Here is an 18693-nt window from a genome sequence, read left to right on the forward strand (position 1 = left end):
CTTAAACGACCTAAGGTAGTGAAGACAGTTGAGGAACTGAAGAAAGTATGGGTTTACATGCAAAATCGGTTCAACCGGTTCACAGGTTGCGCAGAATCTTATGGCCGAGGTTAAGGCCTAGGTGTGGGCATTGGCGTATGGACTGTGAATAAAATACGAGATAAAATGAAGTTTATTAATTATTTTTCAATCCTTGAAAAGTTGATGGCAATCGGATGAAAACTCGAATGTTTGCGCGAATCAATTTTGTGTGCGGCAATTTCATCGTGGACACCCTTTAGTAGAAGGTGTTATTCGATGAGCGGAGGGCAAAGTGCGGGGCACGATTTTCAACAGATTCAGTCAAATTATCTGCTTTGCCGATGACATAATCGGTAGATCATCTGCGGCTGTGGAGGAGATCTACCGCTAACTGAAACGCGAAGCAAGAAAGAAGGTGTCGAGCTGGAGATAGTCGAAGACTTTGTATATCTCGGCTATCTGTCTCGAATTCAGACAATTGTTTGAGTACCTGTGCACTCGTAGAAATTTAATCCTGCATACAGGAAGTAATGAAGCGTCACGACTTTCGGGAAGGTTTATATTCGAATTTCGTTGAAATTCAGCAATTTCTCTGTGACTCGGACAGCCATTATTCCGAGTAGAAAAATTGAAATCTTCGTGTGTTTTTTTTTTAATTTCTTTATTTGAAACTGCTCATACCTTCAAGTTTTAAGGAATCAAACTCGTCTTGTGTTTATTACATTTGATTAATACTAGAGATGTACCGAAAATTCGGTCGGCCGAATATTCGGCGCTGAATACCGCCGAAAACCGTTAAGCCGAATATTCGGCCCACCGAATAGTTGAGCTAAGTATTCGGCCGAATAGGCCGAATATCTACTACAGACTTGTAAAATTTTTCAAATGATTTTGGTTAATTTATAAAATATCCAAAGGTAGTATTGTAAAGCCTACACAATCATCAAAAACTTATGATTTGAGCAAAACATCTAAGGTGAATTCGCGTATCTTTCACTGTAGATCGTACAGGAGAATGCTGATTAGTATCGCTTTATACTATGATTATAGTTTAAACCAGATTTTCTGGTTATATTCAGGCTTGCCCATAAGTCCAGTAAAGATTTCACATAAGTCAAATCTGGCCGGGAGAAACTCATACTCCTCTTCATAAATTTTTAGATTTTGTGTTCAATAACGATTTTTCAAAAATCTCAAAATAAACATAATTTTTTTCCCTTTTTTTTCTTCTTCTTCAAAAACTGTCCTGAATGCCTGATCATGTGGATACGACGTGTGGTTGAAAGTATGGTATGCTTAAGGTTAAAGATCATCTTTCTTTTCAACAACTATTTTGAAGATGTCTTGCTCAAATTCGCCCTAGAAGCGACTAGTCATCTAATGTCTTATCAGTTATTGGTGACATATGAAAAATCAAAGAGACCCCTACTTAAAGAAATATCTTGTAATAAGGCTATGATCATTTAGTATCCGGGTAGTTACAAACGAATGTATTTTAAAAACTATTCATTAGATTGAAAAACTTTCTATGGAGGAAATGAAGGTGTTAATATGGCATTTAATATAAAAATATTTAAAAAATTATTTATCAATGATTTCAAGAAATTATCTTACTTTTTCATAAAATCTCTTTTTTATCTTTGCACACTTTTTTCAGTCATGTATTGATTTATTATTTTTACCACAGAATCAAAACATTTGCAAAATCATGATATTTTACACAAACTCACCTGGAAAAAGCAATTGGAATCTTTTTGGAACCTTTTCATGAGTAGGTATCTCGAAAAATTTGATCTCTTAAATCCGGTTTTAACATGAATTTCTTCGTCCATCAGGACACATCTGTCACATTGCGTAAAAACCGGTTGCACATATTGCAATCTAAGGAACTGTTTACTATTAATTATTTACTTGGTGTCTGCTAGTCAGACAACACTTTTTGACTGACGGAAATGGATTAATTGCATTATTTAAGGGGTCTGCATTCAGTTATCCCCAATAACCATAGACTTTTTACCATATTTAAGATCAATTCCGATGCTTGATTTGAACTTCGTGTGGATTCTAGAGTGGCTATACTTCTTAACCATTCGGTCCAAAAAAGAATCAGAAAAAATCAACAGTTTATGAGTTTTCAAGTCGACAATGAAAAATTTTCGAGGCGCAAAATGCGCAAAAGGCGCCAATTTGTGCAAAATTATTTTTACCATTTCTTTTTGCATCGTGAATATCTCAGACACACATTAACTTAAAAATCTGACAAAAATATGCAAGATAGTCCTTTTCATAACCAACACAACGCTTCTAAAGTTTTGCATATCCGAGCTCTAATAACGTAGTTATCACCGAAATAAAGTGCCCGGATACTAAATGATCATAGCCTTACATCATCCAATAATATCATCTGGTTGAAAATAATCGACTAAAAACATGAGGGGCATTAATATGGAAGAAATACAAAGCATTGAAATAATCGCTTTAGTTTCTTTCATTAAAAACTCAAAAGAATATTCGACCGAATATTCGGCCGAATATTCGTTTAGCCGAATAGTTGAAAAGGTCAATATTCGGTATTCGGCCGTTCGCCGAATACCACTATTCGGTACATCTCTAATTAATACCCAAGTATGTCAAGTAATATTCATTATTCATGTCATTAGAATTCAGTGTTGTTTAGGATTCAACTTTTTTCAATATAAATATAATATAATATATATATTTTTTTTTATAAATTCTTTATTTGAAACGGCTCATACCTTCGAGCTTTAAGGAGCCAAACTCGTTTTGTTTGATTACAATTGTGTGCTTATATCTAGTTCACTTTTTAAAGAAAAAGAAGATAGATAGGGAAATGAGGGAATAAAAAGAATTATATACGGAGATCAATAGTTTTAAGGAAAAGGTATATTTCAAACATATAGTCCAAGTCCATCACAGCTAACACATCCCTCACTGGAACGTCAGGTGGTTTTCCTCGGGCCCGAAGGGAATCTATGAAGTTCACTCTGGCGACAAGGTGGTCCTCACACGACCAAACAATATGCTCGATGTCGTAGTAACCTAAACCGCAACCGCATAAATTGCTGCTAGCAATGTTTATACGATAGAGTACCGCATTCAAGGAACAATGATTGGACATGAGACGGGAAAATAAAGGCTTACCTTTGGGATAATCGAATGGAGCCACCGACCCATGTCATCCTCGTCCCATCTGCGCTGCCAGTTGACAAGAGAATTTTTCCGAGCCAAGAAGTAGAATTCGTTGAATACGATTTCACGCTGGTAAATGTTGCCTTCCATCGCACCCACCTTTGCAAGGGAATCTACCCTCTCATTGCCTACTATCGAGCAATGTGAGGGGACCCAGACAAAGGTGATGGAAAAGCAACGTCTTGATAAAGTTGTCAATATATAGCGAATCTTTTCGAGGAAGTACGGCGTGAATTTTCCTGGTCTTATAGAGTGGATTGCTTCAACAGAGCTGAGGCTATCAGTTATTATATAGTAGTGTTCAACAGGTCGTGTGGCGATATTATCCAGAGCGCAATGAATAGCAGCTAACTCTGCGATGTACACAGAACATGGTGACTGGAGACTGTAAGAGACGCTAAAGATTTCGTTGAACACTCCAAATCCTGTTGATTCCTCTATAAGTGATCCATCGGTAAAGTACATTTTATCAGCATCGACGTGTCTATATTTAGCTTCGAAAATCCTTGGAATCAAAAGTGGACGATGCGGATCCGGAATTCCACGAATTTCCTGCTGCATAGACATATCAAACTGGACAGAAGAATTATCGTAGTCTGGGCTACAAACACGAGTTGGAGAATACGAAGAAGGGTTTACCTGCATTGACATGAGGACTTGGTATATAGACATAAATCTAGTTTGAATATTTTGCTCAAGTAACCTTTCGAAATTCGCAATCACCAATGGGTTCATGACCTCACACCTGATGAGGAACCGCAGAGATAGTAAATTGAATCGATCTTTCAGAGGTAGTATTCCTGCCAAAACTTCAAGACTCATATTATGCGTTGAGGGCGTACAGCCCAAGACGATACGGAGACAACGGTATTGGATTCGCTCGAGTTTGATCAGGTGAGTTTTGGCAGCTGACTGGAAACAGAAGCTTCCATATTCCATCACTGAGAGAATCGTAGTTCGATACAATTTTAAAAGATCTTCTGGATAGGCTCCCCACCAAGTGCCAGTGATTGATCGGAGAAAATTGATTCTTTGTTGGCATTTTCCTTTTAGATACTCAATGTGAGCTCTCCAGGTACACTTGGAATCAAACCAAACCCCAAGATACTTGAAACACCTCGATTTAGTGATCGTTCTGCCTAAGAGTTGAAGCTGAGGTTGAGCAGGTCTATGTTTCTTGGAGAAAACAACCATCTCCGTTTTCTGAGGGGAAAACTCAATCCCAAGCCCCAAAGCCCAGGAAGACAATCTGTCAAAAGTATCTTGTAAAGGTCTGTGCAGATGAGACTCGGAAGATCCTGTGACAGACACCACGCCGTCATCTACAAGTTGTCTTAGAGTGCAGCCTTCAGAGAGACAACTGTCGATGTCACTTACGTAAAAGTTGTACAAAAGTGGACTCAAACATGAACCCTGTGGGAGGCCCATGTAAGAGGTTCTTCTAACTGCAATATCCCCGTGAGCAAAGTTCAAATGTTTCTCACAAAGCAAGCTGTATAAGATGTTGTTCAAAAGAGGAGGCAGACCCCGGGAGTGCAATTTGTCTGACAACACCTCTATTGAGACTGCATCAAAAGCTCCCTTTATGTCTACACGCAGCGAAAAGATTTTTTATTTCAAAGGAAAGTGCAGCGAAAACAAAGGAAAATTTCCTTTGATTTTGGGATAAATAAAAATTTCTTTGTTTCAAATGCATTTTCGTTTGTTTCAAAGAATTTTTCTTTTGAAAAATCTTTGATTCAAAATATTTATACTATGAAACAAAAAACAGTTTCTTTTGATTCAAAGTTGCTTTCTTTTGCCACAAGGTAATTTAATTTAGATTTAAAAGCATTTATTCATTGAACCATTTTTTATTTATTCCAATTGGAAGCATTATTTTCTGTTTTTCTGAAATTCCTATTAGGAATTTCGAATAATAAAAAGAAAGGATTCAAAATTTAAAATTTATTTTTATTCACAAATAAACGAAACACTGGGTCACACACTGGTTCACTTTAATCGAATCATCCGGTTTAAATTTTTGTGGACCTGATCGCTGGATTGGAGCGGTGTCACCTCGGTTGAGGCATCCATGCAGGGACTTGGAAAACCATCTATCGGCCGTGGTCCTGTAAAATTTCAAGCACTTATTGAAAATATTCAATATTCATTCTTTAATAAACTTGAACTTACCATACTTCATCCTGAATCCTCCTAACTGAGCTAACTCTGATCCACATTTTCACACGACCAGCCAAACCGATTTTTTGTTTTAAATTCTTCTTACTCAATGCAAAAAATCTTCTAAGTTTGAAGTTTTTATTTTAAGGAATTATTCCTTTGCATTGAATACATTTTTCTTTGGTTGAAAGAAAATTTACTTTGTTTCCAAATAAATATGCAATTGAACAAATGTCTTTTGAATCAAAGAATTTGTTTAAAATCAAATTCCAAAATTATTCGATTCAAAAAATTAATTCTTTCTTTCAAAAATTATTTATTTGAAACAAAGCCATAATTCATTGATTCAAAGAAAACAGGAGATTGAATCGAAAAAATGATTTTTTTGAATCAAAGTCAGTTTTGTTTTGTTTCAAAATCCAAGTTTTCTCTGCGTGTAGAAACACTGAAGCCATTTGCTCACGTTTTGCGTACGCCATTTGTATCTCTGAAGATAGCAAAGCAAGACAATCGTTTGTCCCTTTGCCCCTTCGAAACCCAAATTGAGTATCTGAAAGGAGACCATTTGTTTCCACCCATTTATCCAAACGAAACAAGATCATTTTCTCCATCAATTTACGTATACAAGACAACATCGCTATTGGACGGTAGGAATTGGGATCAGACGCTGGTTTTCCAGGCTTTTGGATAGCAATAACTCTCACTTGTCTCCACTCTTGGGGAACAATGTTGTGCTCCAAGAATTAAAAATATAATATAATATAAATATAAATTTACATTCATAAATCACATTCGACTTCATGTAATATTAAAGGTTATCAGCTTCAGTGTTATTAAGGATTCTTTTTTTTTTTTTTTTGCTGTGCAGATGTTTAAAATCAAATAAAATCCAAATTCCAATTTTGTATTTACCACAGCTAAAGTAGCGCAGTATCGATCAACTCAATGCTTTCGGAACCATATAAATATTCAGTCGATAATGTGACATAAAAACAAGCAATTTATTGCGATCGAAAACAAAAGATAAAGGAGCCGAAAAAAAAACGCTTTACATAAATAAATTACAATCCGAAAGAATTAACCGAGGAATAAATAACAAGGATTAATGCGGAGACGATGGATTTTCCATTGCTTATGTTCGGTGGTTTGGCTGGTGTCAACAAATGTGCACCCATCGATATACTTGACCGGTAGTATCGAGTGAGTACGTGATTTGCAGTCCAACGAACGTGTTCAGTGAATTTTAAAATCTTCATTTGAAAATTCGCATCAGCTGTCCTTGCTCGTTGTAGGCATAGACGGGTCCACGGATTGGCTCAACCTGGGTGTAGCGAAGCTGAGCGGTGAATCCCATATCGCGTAAATCTTCATCGGTCTGGGAAGTTGCGTACATCACCCGCTGGAGTGTATTGTCTGGCCCAAGGATGTAGTATTGACCCGAGAAAGAATTCGCCACGGCAAGAACGGTTCGGCCATCGTTGACGTTGACGTTGTCCTGTCCCTCTTCTTCTTGGGAACTTTCGTCAGATTCTGGCTGGACAGTTGTGGTCGGCTGAACGTCTTCAGGTTGTTCCGTTGCAGGTTCATCGGAAGAAGTGTCCTGATCTGGTGGTCCGTAGCTGTTCACCGGTTGAGCTTGTTCCAGACGACCAAACTGAGGCTGTTGATATTCGTTGGCTGATGGGAGCGCTCGCAACTGACCGTTGGCAAAGAAGAATGTTGGTGGCTGTTGTTGGTCTGGTTGTTGCTGAACTTGTTGTCGGAACTGTTGTTGTTGTTGTGGCTGCTGCTGTTGGGATTGATTGAAACGACGTCCCGGGTTTGTTGCTACAGGTTTCTGGAGGTTGCCTCGGCGGAAGTCTTTAAATTGGTTGTCTGGCAGTCCTTGGACACGGATGGGGTCAAGTTCGGCCTGCAAAATATACAGAATGTTTAAGTTTTTGCTCAAAATCTTTCATAAATCTGAAATTTAAAAAAATCTTTAATTCGAATTGAAATCTGAATCTGAAAACTGAAATCGGAATCTTAAATCTGAATCTGAGATTCCAAATCTGTAATCTGAAATGTCAATCTAAAATCTGCATCTGAAATCTAAATTGAAAATTCTAGTCTGTTATCTGAATTTGAATCCGAATTTGAAATCTAAGACTAAAATCTCAATCTGATTTTAAATTATGAATCTGAAAAATGATTTGAAATTTAAACATTGGTGTCTGAATCTGAAATTAGAACCTCGAATCTTAAATCTGAATGGAATCTTAAATTTGAAATAGAAATTTGATATCTGATACCTGAATCCTAAATCTTTAATATATGTCTGGAATATCAATCCGAAATTCCCGAACTGAACTGTAATCTTCAACTTATTTAATAAAATGTTTAGTGACGTTTATGAAAAATATACTGCAATGTCATATCGACTCGTAAAGGTGTTATAGTTTATTCATTTTTTTTTTTAATTTTCTCCTAAGCCTTTCTAGCATGCAGTAAGATTTAGGTTTTTAGACAAATGTGGGAATTGGGTTACGACGAGTAAGTTTTTTTTTGGGAAGTTTCATCTTGAGAGTAAGTTCAAAATGAGGTAATTTTGACTTTTTAAGGACAATAAAACTAAAATGGATATTTGACTACTGATTTCGGTCCTATTTACTTGAATTAAAGGTTGTTTTCTTGAGGTTTTTTGCTGTCCCGAGATTTCAGCTACAGGACGAAAACGTCTCGATCACAAAAAAAGTGCGTTCTATGTATATTGTATAAGCACTTCTAAGATTCGGTATCAACAGAGTGCCGCAAATGACCCGACATTTGAAAAAGTTATGCGCTGCAGGCTTAAATTGATCCTAGGCCTAGTACAAGGTCTGATGCAAAATTTGTGCGGATCGGTTTGTAGGGGATTTGGAGACATTTTGTTCGGGAGGAACACGAAAATCCTGTTTTTTATGAATAACTTTGGTCCCCTTCGGCCGATTTTTTTAAACACAGTTTTTCTGAAAGCCTAAACGATGACAAATATTTCATACCTAGGCTGCATTTAAATTCAACTTAGGACACAAAAGTTATTAAATTTCAAAAAATAGATATATTTTTTAGGGGCTTTAAGAACAACCGTTTTCAAAAGAAATCAGCCGAAGGGGGTCAAAGTTATTCATGAAAAACTGGAATTTCATGTTCCTCCCGAAAAAAATGTCTCCAAATCCCATACAAACTTGAGCGGCCCTTTCCCGTGATCCGATCTGGCCCAAATTTGGCATGAGACCTTGTACTAGGCCTAGGATCAATTTAAGCCTGCAACGCATAACATTCCACAAGCATAAAATATCTCATACAAATTTGAGGCGGTCTATTCTACAATCTTATAAAATTCTGAATTTGCTGTACACAGCTAAATGAAAATCTGAATCCTTAACAACACTGAAATTGAAAACCTTCAATATTACATGACGTAGAACGGGATTTATTTATGTTAATTTATTATAGGTCAGTCATGTTTAATTAGTTGTAATGAACACCTTATCTTTCAAAACTTTACTATCAACAACACTATCACGAAGTTTTTACCTCTTCCGTTGTCGTTGGAGGCAAATATTCGTTCACCGGATATTCCGTTCGGGCCTCCACAATTTGGGCTGCAATGGCCACCCTTTCCTTGGTTATTTCCACTTCCGGTTTTTGACCCTCCGAAGCCGGGGCACCGTATTCCGTTGGAAGTCGGAACTGCGCTCCTTGAGGGCGCCACCCCGAAGGAGCATATCCAGTGAACGGAGCCTCCGCGGCCACCGCACTTACAAAAACGCACAACACTAACAGTTTCATGTTTGAGAGCTCAGTTCCGAATACCGATCAACCGACTGACTGATAACAAACTGTTTACGTGGCACCATTTTTATACATCTTTCCACATTTGTCACCATCCTCGGAATCCAGCGGATGAAACACTAGATAGAACTGCAATCATCAGGAACCTTCTGTAAGCATGTTTAATATGCAGGATCATCCGCCCACGCCTATCGCCATGCGTAAAACGCGCGCGCGAGTTCAGAACTTGATCATCACCATCATCACCGCCAAACGCGTAGCGTCAATCAACAAATCAATGCCCCCGGTCGGCAAATGATTTAGTTAAATAACCTTTAATGGCCCATTTTAACACCAATCATCATCACCATCCGACGCGCCAAACCCATCTGCCATTTTCCTTCAAATCTACGGTGGCTCGTGATGAATTTTTTAAATTTCCTGCGTGATCAAACAATCGAACAATCGAAGGATCGCTCCATTTGGACGCCAAAACTTCTTTCTCTTTGGCGCGGTAGCGCTGCGATTCGATAGATTGCATCCTTGGCTTCAAATGCAACCGAATGTGCATAAACAAAGTTGAATGAAGAATAATTTCTGCGGTAGGGCCAACGTTTGGCACCTTCGGTGCACAACGTGTGATCATATTGCAACGCATTTTTTATACTTTGATTTGCGATCGGAACATGTGCCGTCGTCATGAAGCTTGATACTCTCAGTGCATATCAAACGGCGTTGCTCGGACTGACGGAGACGCTTCATTAGAATTCCGTTGGCGTCGAAACGTGTATGGTGTCGTTGGTGATGTATCACGAAAAAAGGTGCCGTCACATTCGCTGTGATGATTCATGTTTTGGTGGCGGTTTTCTGATGCGATACCAGAAAAAGGAAGTGTTATTGCTTCGATGTAGCTTGATAAGACAATATTTTTTACCTTCCGGAAGTTTGTGCGTTAGGTGTTCGAAGTCAAGGGGGTACATGTGCAAAAGTTAATTGAGTAATTTTTCTAGGTAACTGGAGCGGCTCAATTGCAGAATTGGACCAAATGGAATTTTTAGTTGAAACCTGTTTGGGAGCCGAATGCCTCTGGTAACTTTAAGAAATTAAAATTTGATAATAATTTCAATGAAACTACCTAAAGGGTGATACGGTCAAAATTTGGTCAATATCAACGTATTTCTTTCAATTTTGCATTCAAAAAACCTGAACACCCCTCATTTTGAAGGTGTGTGTGTGTGTAAATGTTGCCCCTATTTTGATTAGGGGCAAAAAGGTAAATATTACCTTTTTTCAATTCACCTAGCAAAAAGGTAGATTTTACCATTTTCTCATTCACCTAGCAAAATAGTAAATAATACCGTTTTCCCATTCACTGATTTAAAAGGTAAATGCTTGTTTGTTTGATTGGTTTCTTCAATAATAATTAATTTAAAAAAAAACACAATTCATGAAAAAATTGGTATTTATTTGAAATAAATAGGGAGTTACCTAATATTTATTTTTGAAATATATCACCGTGTTCTTTAAAAATTGTTGAGGCAAGTCCTTTGTTCGCCAAGCTTGTCAGGTCCGGCTTGTCCGGAATAATATCTGAAGGCTGACGGGAATACAACACGAAGCTCTGTGGGCCGATCTGAAACAAAAGCAAAGTATTATGAAGAGAACCAGCACAACTAAATGAAATCTAAGAAAACACTTACCAGTTTGTTCCGATTTTCACATATTGTGCACGAAGCAGAACTTGTTCCTCAACGGCAAAACAGCTTAGTGGTATGTGAACGGCCAAGGTGCATTTACAGTTCTTTCGAACGTGAAAATGAAAAAACTTATATTCTTCAAAAACTCGACTATGCTGCATTTCATGGCTGCGAAACTAGGTGGAATAGATGCGGAATGGTTGAACGATTATTTTTGAACTGATTTCCTTGTTCAAAGCCCTTTAATCTTAATTTTATTTCAATTCCCCCGATTTTCACTGCGGATTTTTTTTTTCCGTGTTCACTGACATTCCGCTCGAAGTGTAAACGCACTGAGCGAACGTGAAAACTGAAAACGAACAAGAGTGGTGAATATAAATTCCGCGTTCATTTTCACGTTCGAATGGCAATGTACATTCTGAAAAAAATTTCACCGATGACGGAAAAAGTTTTGCTTCATAAAAAATTAGTTTTTTTAATTTGTAAGCACATTTGAAGGCAATTAAAGGCTTAAAATACTACGAATTTGAAATGAAACGCATACGATATTTTTTTTTTAACTTTAAAACCCGCTTGGGCATCATTTAATTGCACCTGTTGGAAGAGCTTCTCAACGAATAAATGTAAATAAAGATCATCGAATGGCCGGATTCCATTGAAATAAAAAAAAATAGATTCCGCTTTGTTCAAATGTGTGTTTCAGAAAAGGTATGGAATTAATTATAAAAATTTATGAAATCATTCAAAAATAATGTGATTTAAGGAGAACTGAAAAGCAGAAAAATTAACAAACAAAAGGGTACTGATGCATTTTAATTAAATAAAAACCTTTTCAATTGTTTCACTAATTGAAAGTAATTTTGAAATTTTTGTTTGTCAATTTTTAATCAAGAACAAAAAATGGCTATCTTGTAGAAGTTATATTCATAACGTCCTTCCAATAAGTTTTTTAAAAGAAACGAATCGCTAAAGCTCGTTACTCCTTGATCGATAAATACGTTTTGGGAGTACTTTAAATTCATAAAATTTAATTTAAATTCATTGTATTCAAAGATAAGAACTTTCGGATTATTTGATTAAATCAATCGTTTTCAAAGCTGAATGTTGTATTCCGGGACGTTACGGATACAAACATAATAAAACGCGAAACAATTAACGAATTAAAACAAGACTTTACTAACGTGCTAAAATGTACGGCCACGATTCTAATGTAAACAATGATAATGTGTTGTTGATGTTTTGTTGTTATCCGCTGATTCGCATCGATCGGCTGACAGACAAGCTGCCAGCAGTGAGCCCAGCGGGTTTCTTCATAGGGTGTTTCACGCCCTAACATCTCCTCCCTTAATACAGCTGGTACGGATCAAACCGGATCGGCGGTCTTCTAGTCCGAGAAGATCGACGAGGCAAGTGTACAGCTGTTTGCTCGATGGCTGATTGAAACTCAACTGTATCAGAAGAGCTTGATGGTGAGGTAGTAGAAGACGTTGAGGGCAATGGTGACATCGGTGGGATATCTGGTGACTGCCTTGGTTCTCGCACAACAGTGTTCGGTGTAGAAGTTGGCTGCGAAGCTGAACGACCATGCGCTGTTGATGGTGGGCTGGATTGCGCAGAGGTTGAGGCCCGTGTTGAAGGTTCTGGCAAATTCCAGGCGTCCAGCAGAATGGTTAACGGAAGTTGCGATGGTTTCGGAGAATTTGTTGGCCCACTTGGAGTACGATTACGAAGCTGGTTTAAGTGGGATCGCACAAGCTTACCGTTCTCCAGACGCACGTTGAACATGACGTTTCCGATTCGTTCGACAATCGTTCCAGGTGTCCAGTGCCATTGGTTTCTTGAAAACACCTTCGCGTAAACCGGGTCATGGTTCTGGAAGCTTCGGTTGAGTTCAGCTGGTGGATTTTCGCTGTGAACTGGTGGGCGAAGTAAATCCAAGGATGTTCGGATTGGCCTGCAGAACATAGCTTCGCTTGGCGACTTCCCTTCAGGCGTCGCTGGATTGGGTGTGCTTCTGTAGGTCAGCAAAAAGGTACACAACGCTTCGCTTATCGGTACCGAGCTTCTCCCCTCTCGAATTTTTCGAATGGCCCGTTTGAAAGTGTCCACAAATCGTTCAGCTTGGCCGTTCGATTGTGGGTGGAAAGGTGCCGTGGTGAGGTGCTGTATGCCGTTTTCAGCTCAGAAGGTTTGGAACAAAGCGCTGCAAAACTGGGGCCCGTTGTCGCTCACCAAAGTTGTCGGCATTCCAAAACGAGCGAAGAGATCTCGGAGAATGTTGATTGTAGCTGTGCTTGTGGTGCTGCTCGTTCGAACGATCTCAGGCCACTTGGTGAAGGAATCGATCACAAGCAGGAAGTAATCTCCTTCGATTGGTCCAGCATAATCAATGTGCACTCGTTCCCATGGCTTGGTGGATTTGGGCCACAGCGAAGGTGCAGAGTGTGGTGGAGATTTCGCTGTCAGTGCACAGTGCCGGCAAGCCTGGACGTAGCTGGAGATTTCGTTGTCAACATTCGGCCAATAAACGTATGAACGAGCGATGGCTTTCATACGCTGAGTGCCAGGGTGCCCACGATGAAGCTGGTCGAGACAGCGCTTGCGGAATGGAACTGGGATGGCCAAACGTTCCCCGAAAAGTATGCAACCGTCGACAATCGTGAGGGATTCTCTTCGGTCGTAAAAGCGCTTGAGCTCAGGAATGGAGAGAGCTTTTGGATCGGGCCAACCATCTTGCAAAAAGCGGTAGACCTTCTTCATGACCAGATCGGTTTGCGTGGCTTGTTGAATGTCGCTAAAAGTAAGGGGAAGTGCATTAAGAGAATCGGAAGCAACTGACCTCAGGTGATCCTCGAGAACCAAAGAAGCGATCACATAATCCTCGTCGGGCTTTGTATGGTGTTTGATCAGCCGGGAAAGTACATCGGCGTCCCCAAACTTCGCTGTCGGCACATGTTCGATGGAGAAATCGTACAGGAGCAGCATTAGTGCCCATCGTTGCAAGCGGTTCGATGTGTAGACTGGAATGCCCTTTTTCGATCCAAAAATTCGCAACAAAGGAGCATGATCGGTCTTCAGGAGGAAGTGGCGGCCAAATATCATTTTGTGGAATTTGGTGGTTGCAAAAATGATGGCTAATCCTTCTCTGTCAGGCTGGCTGTAGTTTTTCTCCGCAGGTGTAAGCGCTCTGGCTGCATGCTGGATGACTTTCACAGAACCGTCCGGAAATCGGTGACTAATAGTAGCCCCAACTCCGACTGAAGAAGCGTCCGCCGAGACGACTATGTCGAGCCTCGGGTTGTAGTGGGTAAGCAGAAGATTTGAAGTGAGAATCTCCTTGAACTTGGTGAACGATTCTTGGCATGCAGGGGTCCAATTGAACTTAGCTCCAGCTTTCAAGAGCTCATCCAGCGGGAATCGAAGTGTCCTCATGTTGGGCACGAACTTGCCATAGTAGTTCATGGCTCCGAGGAACGAACGGACTCCGGACACGTCAACTGGAGCGGGCATCTCGTTGATGGCTTGCACTTTGGCTGGATCTGGACGTAGACCATGGCGATCTAGCAGGTACCCCAAATATTTGATTTGAGGCTGGACGAAAGTGCATTTCTCCGGGCGCAATGTAAATCCGAAGTCGCGAATCCGCTTGAAAAGCGCTTCGAGATTGGCTAGGTGTTCCTCTTCGGTTTCGCCTCCGACAACAACGTCGTCGAGGTATCCAGAAGTGCAGCTGAGACCAGCTGTCATGGTGTCAATCAGCTGCTGAAAAGCTCCGGGTGCTGTTTTGATGCCAGGCGAAAGTCGATTGTACCGGTATAACCCGCGATGTGTGTTGATGGTAAGCAGGTTCCGGCTATCCTCATCAACCTCGACCTGTAGAAAGGCATCAGAGAGATCGATTTGGCTGAAGACGGTGCAATTGGACAGTTTCGTGAAAATGTCTTCAGGGAGCGGAAGCGGGTACTGGTGGGGCTGCAAGGCTTCGTTCAACCCGGTGGAATAGTCTCCACAAATCCGTATTGACCCGTTGGATTTCCGCACGACCACGATCGGAGCTGCCCAGTTGGAGAAATCAACCGGTGAAATAATGCCTGCGCGCTCAAGCCGATCGAGCTCATCGTCGACAGTACCTAGCATTGCGTAAGCCACTGGGCGCTTGGGCCGGAAAGCTGGCTGGACATCGGGCTTCAGTTCCAGCTTTACTTTGGTTTTGCTGCACAATCCTAGGGCACTCCTGAAGACGGTCGGGTAAGCTGCTTTTAGTGATTCCAACGATGTAGATGGTTTGGTAATCTGGTTACAGAACGATGAGATAGGTACTGACCAGAAACCAAATGAATCAAGCAGATCGATGCCGAGCAGATTCAGCGCTTTGTCGACTACGTAGAAAGTTCCACGGCGATGCTGACCATTGACACTGACGTCACAGTCAAACTTAAACAGGAGCTGGAGAGGGGCACCAGAAGCAGTAGATGCTTTTTCTAGTGCGGGGGTGGTGGATGGCTTGCCGATTTTCTCCCACACACTCTTCGACACGACACTGATGTCGGATCCAGTGTCTAACTGGAGTTTCACTTCAGCACTGTTTAGTTTCGCCTGCACAAAACGCCGCTTTCGTTGCACTGTGTTTACACTTAGTGTTCTTGCCCGAAAAGTGTTAGTTTTTCTTTTTCGATAGGGCTTTTCACTTTTTGAGGTCGCACAATAACCTTCTCGGTGTCCACTTTTTCCGCAATCACTACACTTGTGGTCCTTGTAAGGGCACTCACGAGTGTAGTGCATTGCACCGCACTTCCAACACGGGGATGGGGGAATGTTTTTGTTTACACTTTTTGATTTCACTGTTCTCTTCGGAGGTGTTTGAGAATTCTGCTGCCGATGATTACTCCGCTTCACAAACTGCACCGCTGATCCGGACGTTCCTTCTATCATGGCTGTGTCTTTTTTCAAGCACAACAGCCGCTGGCAATCCTCGGATAGTTGCTCCAGGGTAACGTCGCTCCGATCTTCAATTTTCGCAAGCAGTCTAGTGCGCACCTCAGCATCACATTCCGTTTTCAAGCCGCAAACAAATAACAAACACTTGAACTGCTCTTCAGTCAACTTTCCCAGTTCAAAATCGACACAACTCTTGTTTACACGGCAAGAAAACGTTATATAATCTTCGGTGGACTTTTTTGCGATCTGCATGCACCGATACCGCTTGCTGATGAGGGATTCCGTGGCACCAAATAGTATCCCCAGCTTTCTTACGGTGTTTTCAAACAGGAAATCTTTCGGTTGTCTGGGTAGTATGAAGTTTACATACCTCTCATGCTCAGCAGCACCTAGCTTCCGGAGGAGTAAACGAACTTTTGCTTCACTATCGAGCCGGGAAGCGTCTTGCTCGAAGAGGTCGTTGTACCTCGCATACCAGGCCGCGAAAGTGATGTTCTGGTCTGGCTCGTATCGAAACTCCCTTATGTGGTGCGAAAGTGAATCGAGTATCACTTCGGGATTGGATGGCACCTGGATGTTTATCGATGACATTGTGCGGATAAACATCTCTTGTTGCTGCCGCATAAACTCCTGCTGCTGGTTCAACATTTGAGTTGTGAACGCCTGCTGCTGCTGGAGGAGCTGCGTGAGGAGCGCATCGGATGCTGAGAGCTGATGTGGTGATGACTGCTGCGAGAAAATGCCTTCGGTCGCTGGGGAGTCTTGCATGCGAGACTGCTGCTGCTGCTGCCCGAGGAACTGCGTTGCGAGTCCCGGATTCGGTAGCTGCTGACCGAATTGTGTAGCACGGATGAAATTCTGCTGCATTCCGGCTGGTTGGAGCTGCTGTCCAATGGGAAAACCGTTGTTGGTTCCACTTGCACCAGCGGGTCGATCCGGAGTGAGGTTACATTCACTCGAATCCATTTCACTCGTCTCGCACCGACGTCGTTTTCGCGTGGGTGACGTAATTTCGCGATCGAACACAGCGGATGTCGCGAATAATTACGACCGACTCGTCGCCACTGTTGTATTCCGGGACGTTACGGATACAAACATAATAAAACGCGAAACAATTAACGAATTAAAACAAGACTTTACTAACGTGCTAAAATGTACGGCCACGATTCTAATGTAAACAATGATAATGTGTTGTTGATGTTTTGTTGTTATCCGCTGATTCGCATCGATCGGCTGACAGACAAGCTGCCAGCAGTGAGCCCAGCGGGTTTCTTCATAGGGTGTTTCACGCCCTAACACTGAATATGTTTTGAAAAAGAACAATATGTTTTTTTTGAAAAATTTGAATTTAAATATGAGCATTGGTTCGACAAGTATCGATCAAAACATTGGTTGAATGATCTGTCATTTTCCGATCGAAACCAATTTCTACCCGCAGTTGAACAAACCTCTTACTAATTTTTAAGATTTGACCGATTTGACATTTCACTGCGGAATATTTTTTTCACTGTGGTGAGTTCACGTTCACTTTCACTAGTTCGAGTTCACAAGAACTGTAAACCGGGCTTTAGAAGCAAAACACCGTCAACTAAAAAATTTCTGAAATGGATGTTCTTTCTACAGAGAGGGTTTTGTAGAACAGAGGACTGACAATGTATGTAATTTCTAAAACTCCCTTCTACGTGAAAGTTATTGAATTTCAAAGTATGTACTTTTTACGGTACCAATATGTACAATTTTCTTAGCGTGTTTATACATATTTATATTCACCACAATTGAGTAGCAACTGCGGTGTAACCGGAACGGTAAAAGTGGATAATACCCCTCAAAGTGGTGAAACCTGAAACCGGTGCAGTTCGATTTATTTTACGCGCTCTCTCCTCGTTCCCTGGTTCGTAAGCTATTTGGAAAAAGCCGAAAATTATTATTTTGTCGCAATTTATTAACCGGATTCTAGTTTGTTCCTTTAACTCAGGTGGGTATCACTCTTTGGTATGCTACTGAAAGTATTTTATTTTAATAATCTTTGAGATTCCTAAAATTGTATAACCTCATTGCAGATTTCTATCACTAGAAAACAAAATGCCGAAAAACAAGAAGGATGACACGTCCGATTCAGACTCCGGTCCCGATGATGTATGTTCAGCTGCTAGCTCTCTTAACCGGTTTAACCTAACATTTCTTTGAATTTGCAGCGCAATCCGGTCAAAAAAAGCAAACCTGACACGAAACCGGCTGCTAAGGCTTCCGCTACGTCTTCGGTGACCAACAAAAATGGCGAAGAAGAATGGCAGTTGGACCGGATGCGAAAGGTAACCGTCAGCGAGTTCCGCAACAAAATTTTCGTCAATGTGCGCGAATACTATGAAAAAGACGGCCAAACTTTGCCCGGCAAGAAGGGGATCTCGTTGACCGTCCCTCAGTGGAAGAAGCTGCTGGAGCACCAGGACGAGATTAATGAGAAAATTAAACAGTTTTAGAGGTTTAAGTTACTTATTTTTACCTTTATTTGTTTTGATCATTTTTCGCTTCCGGTGTGCCAGAACCTAATTGGTGTGATCCGTGTAATGCGAACTCTAGCTCGTAAGTCATGTTCCTGTTCAACTGAATTCCTTTGATTACCGAGAGTAATAAAAAAGTTGTTTGTACATCAGTTTGCTTTATGTTATTTCTTTGGGAGATGATTGAATTATTATAACAAGCTTCTAAAAATGTTAAGTTTTCAAGAGACTAGGTTTTTACGTACGGGGTTAAGAAATTTAAAAAAAAGGTACATCAGTGAGAAATCGAAAACCTTCAATCTTATTTTAGAGTAAAAACCGCGAATCAATGTTTCGAGGACGGGTAGTCCTTAAAGATTTTCTTGATA

General features: G+C 40.6%; 3 protein-coding genes across 3 annotated transcripts; 1 reads left to right on the forward strand and 2 right to left on the reverse strand.

Moving 5' to 3' along the window:
• Positions 1–6371: 6371 nt before the first annotated feature.
• Positions 6372–9425, reverse strand: LOC129747977 (uncharacterized). Its single transcript, XM_055742423.1, has 2 exons — positions 8953–9425; positions 6372–7306 (listed from the first exon to the last, which is right to left on the reverse strand). The coding sequence occupies exons 1-2, from the start codon at positions 9205–9207 to the stop codon at positions 6647–6649; spliced, it is 915 nt and encodes a 304-aa protein (XP_055598398.1). The 5' UTR covers positions 9208–9425; the 3' UTR covers positions 6372–6646.
• A 2805-nt stretch (positions 9426–12230) lies between these two features.
• Positions 12231–16790, reverse strand: LOC129742916 (uncharacterized protein K02A2.6-like). The gene is made up of 2 exons (XM_055734855.1): positions 13119–16790; positions 12231–13049 (listed from the first exon to the last, which is right to left on the reverse strand). The coding sequence occupies exons 1-2, from the start codon at positions 16788–16790 to the stop codon at positions 12231–12233; spliced, it is 4491 nt and encodes a 1496-aa protein (XP_055590830.1).
• An 853-nt stretch (positions 16791–17643) lies between these two features.
• On the forward strand, positions 17644–18477 carry LOC129748296 (RNA polymerase II transcriptional coactivator). The gene is made up of 3 exons (XM_055742838.1): positions 17644–17799; positions 17885–17960; positions 18020–18477. The coding sequence occupies exons 2-3, from the start codon at positions 17907–17909 to the stop codon at positions 18302–18304; spliced, it is 339 nt and encodes a 112-aa protein (XP_055598813.1). The 5' UTR covers positions 17644–17799; positions 17885–17906; the 3' UTR covers positions 18305–18477.
• The last annotated feature ends 216 nt before the right edge of the window (positions 18478–18693 follow it).

The sequence above is a fragment of the Uranotaenia lowii genome, chromosome 2 (genome assembly GCF_029784155.1).
Source record: "Uranotaenia lowii strain MFRU-FL chromosome 2, ASM2978415v1, whole genome shotgun sequence".
Taxonomy (NCBI): Eukaryota; Metazoa; Arthropoda; class Insecta; order Diptera; family Culicidae; genus Uranotaenia; species Uranotaenia lowii.

Bases quoted from the DNA above. Each gene is read 5' to 3' on its own strand.
- LOC129747977 (XM_055742423.1), bottom strand. From the start codon at position 9,207: ATGAAACTGTTAGTGTTGTGCGTTTTTGTAAGTGCGGTGGCCGCGGAG. The intron at 7,307-8,952 runs GTAAAAACTTCG...TATATTTTGCAG, and splicing joins CTCCAACGACAACGGAAGAG to GCCGAACTTGACCCCATCCG.
- LOC129742916 (XM_055734855.1), bottom strand. From the start codon at position 16,790: ATGGATTCGAGTGAATGTAACCTCACTCCGGATCGACCCGCTGGTGCA. The intron at 13,050-13,118 runs GTGAGCGACAAC...AACGGCATACAG, and splicing joins TTGGAATGCCGACAACTTTG to CACCTCACCACGGCACCTTT.
- LOC129748296 (XM_055742838.1), top strand. From the start codon at position 17,907: ATGCCGAAAAACAAGAAGGATGACACGTCCGATTCAGACTCCGGTCCC. The intron at 17,961-18,019 runs GTATGTTCAGCT...TTGAATTTGCAG, and splicing joins CAGACTCCGGTCCCGATGAT to CGCAATCCGGTCAAAAAAAG.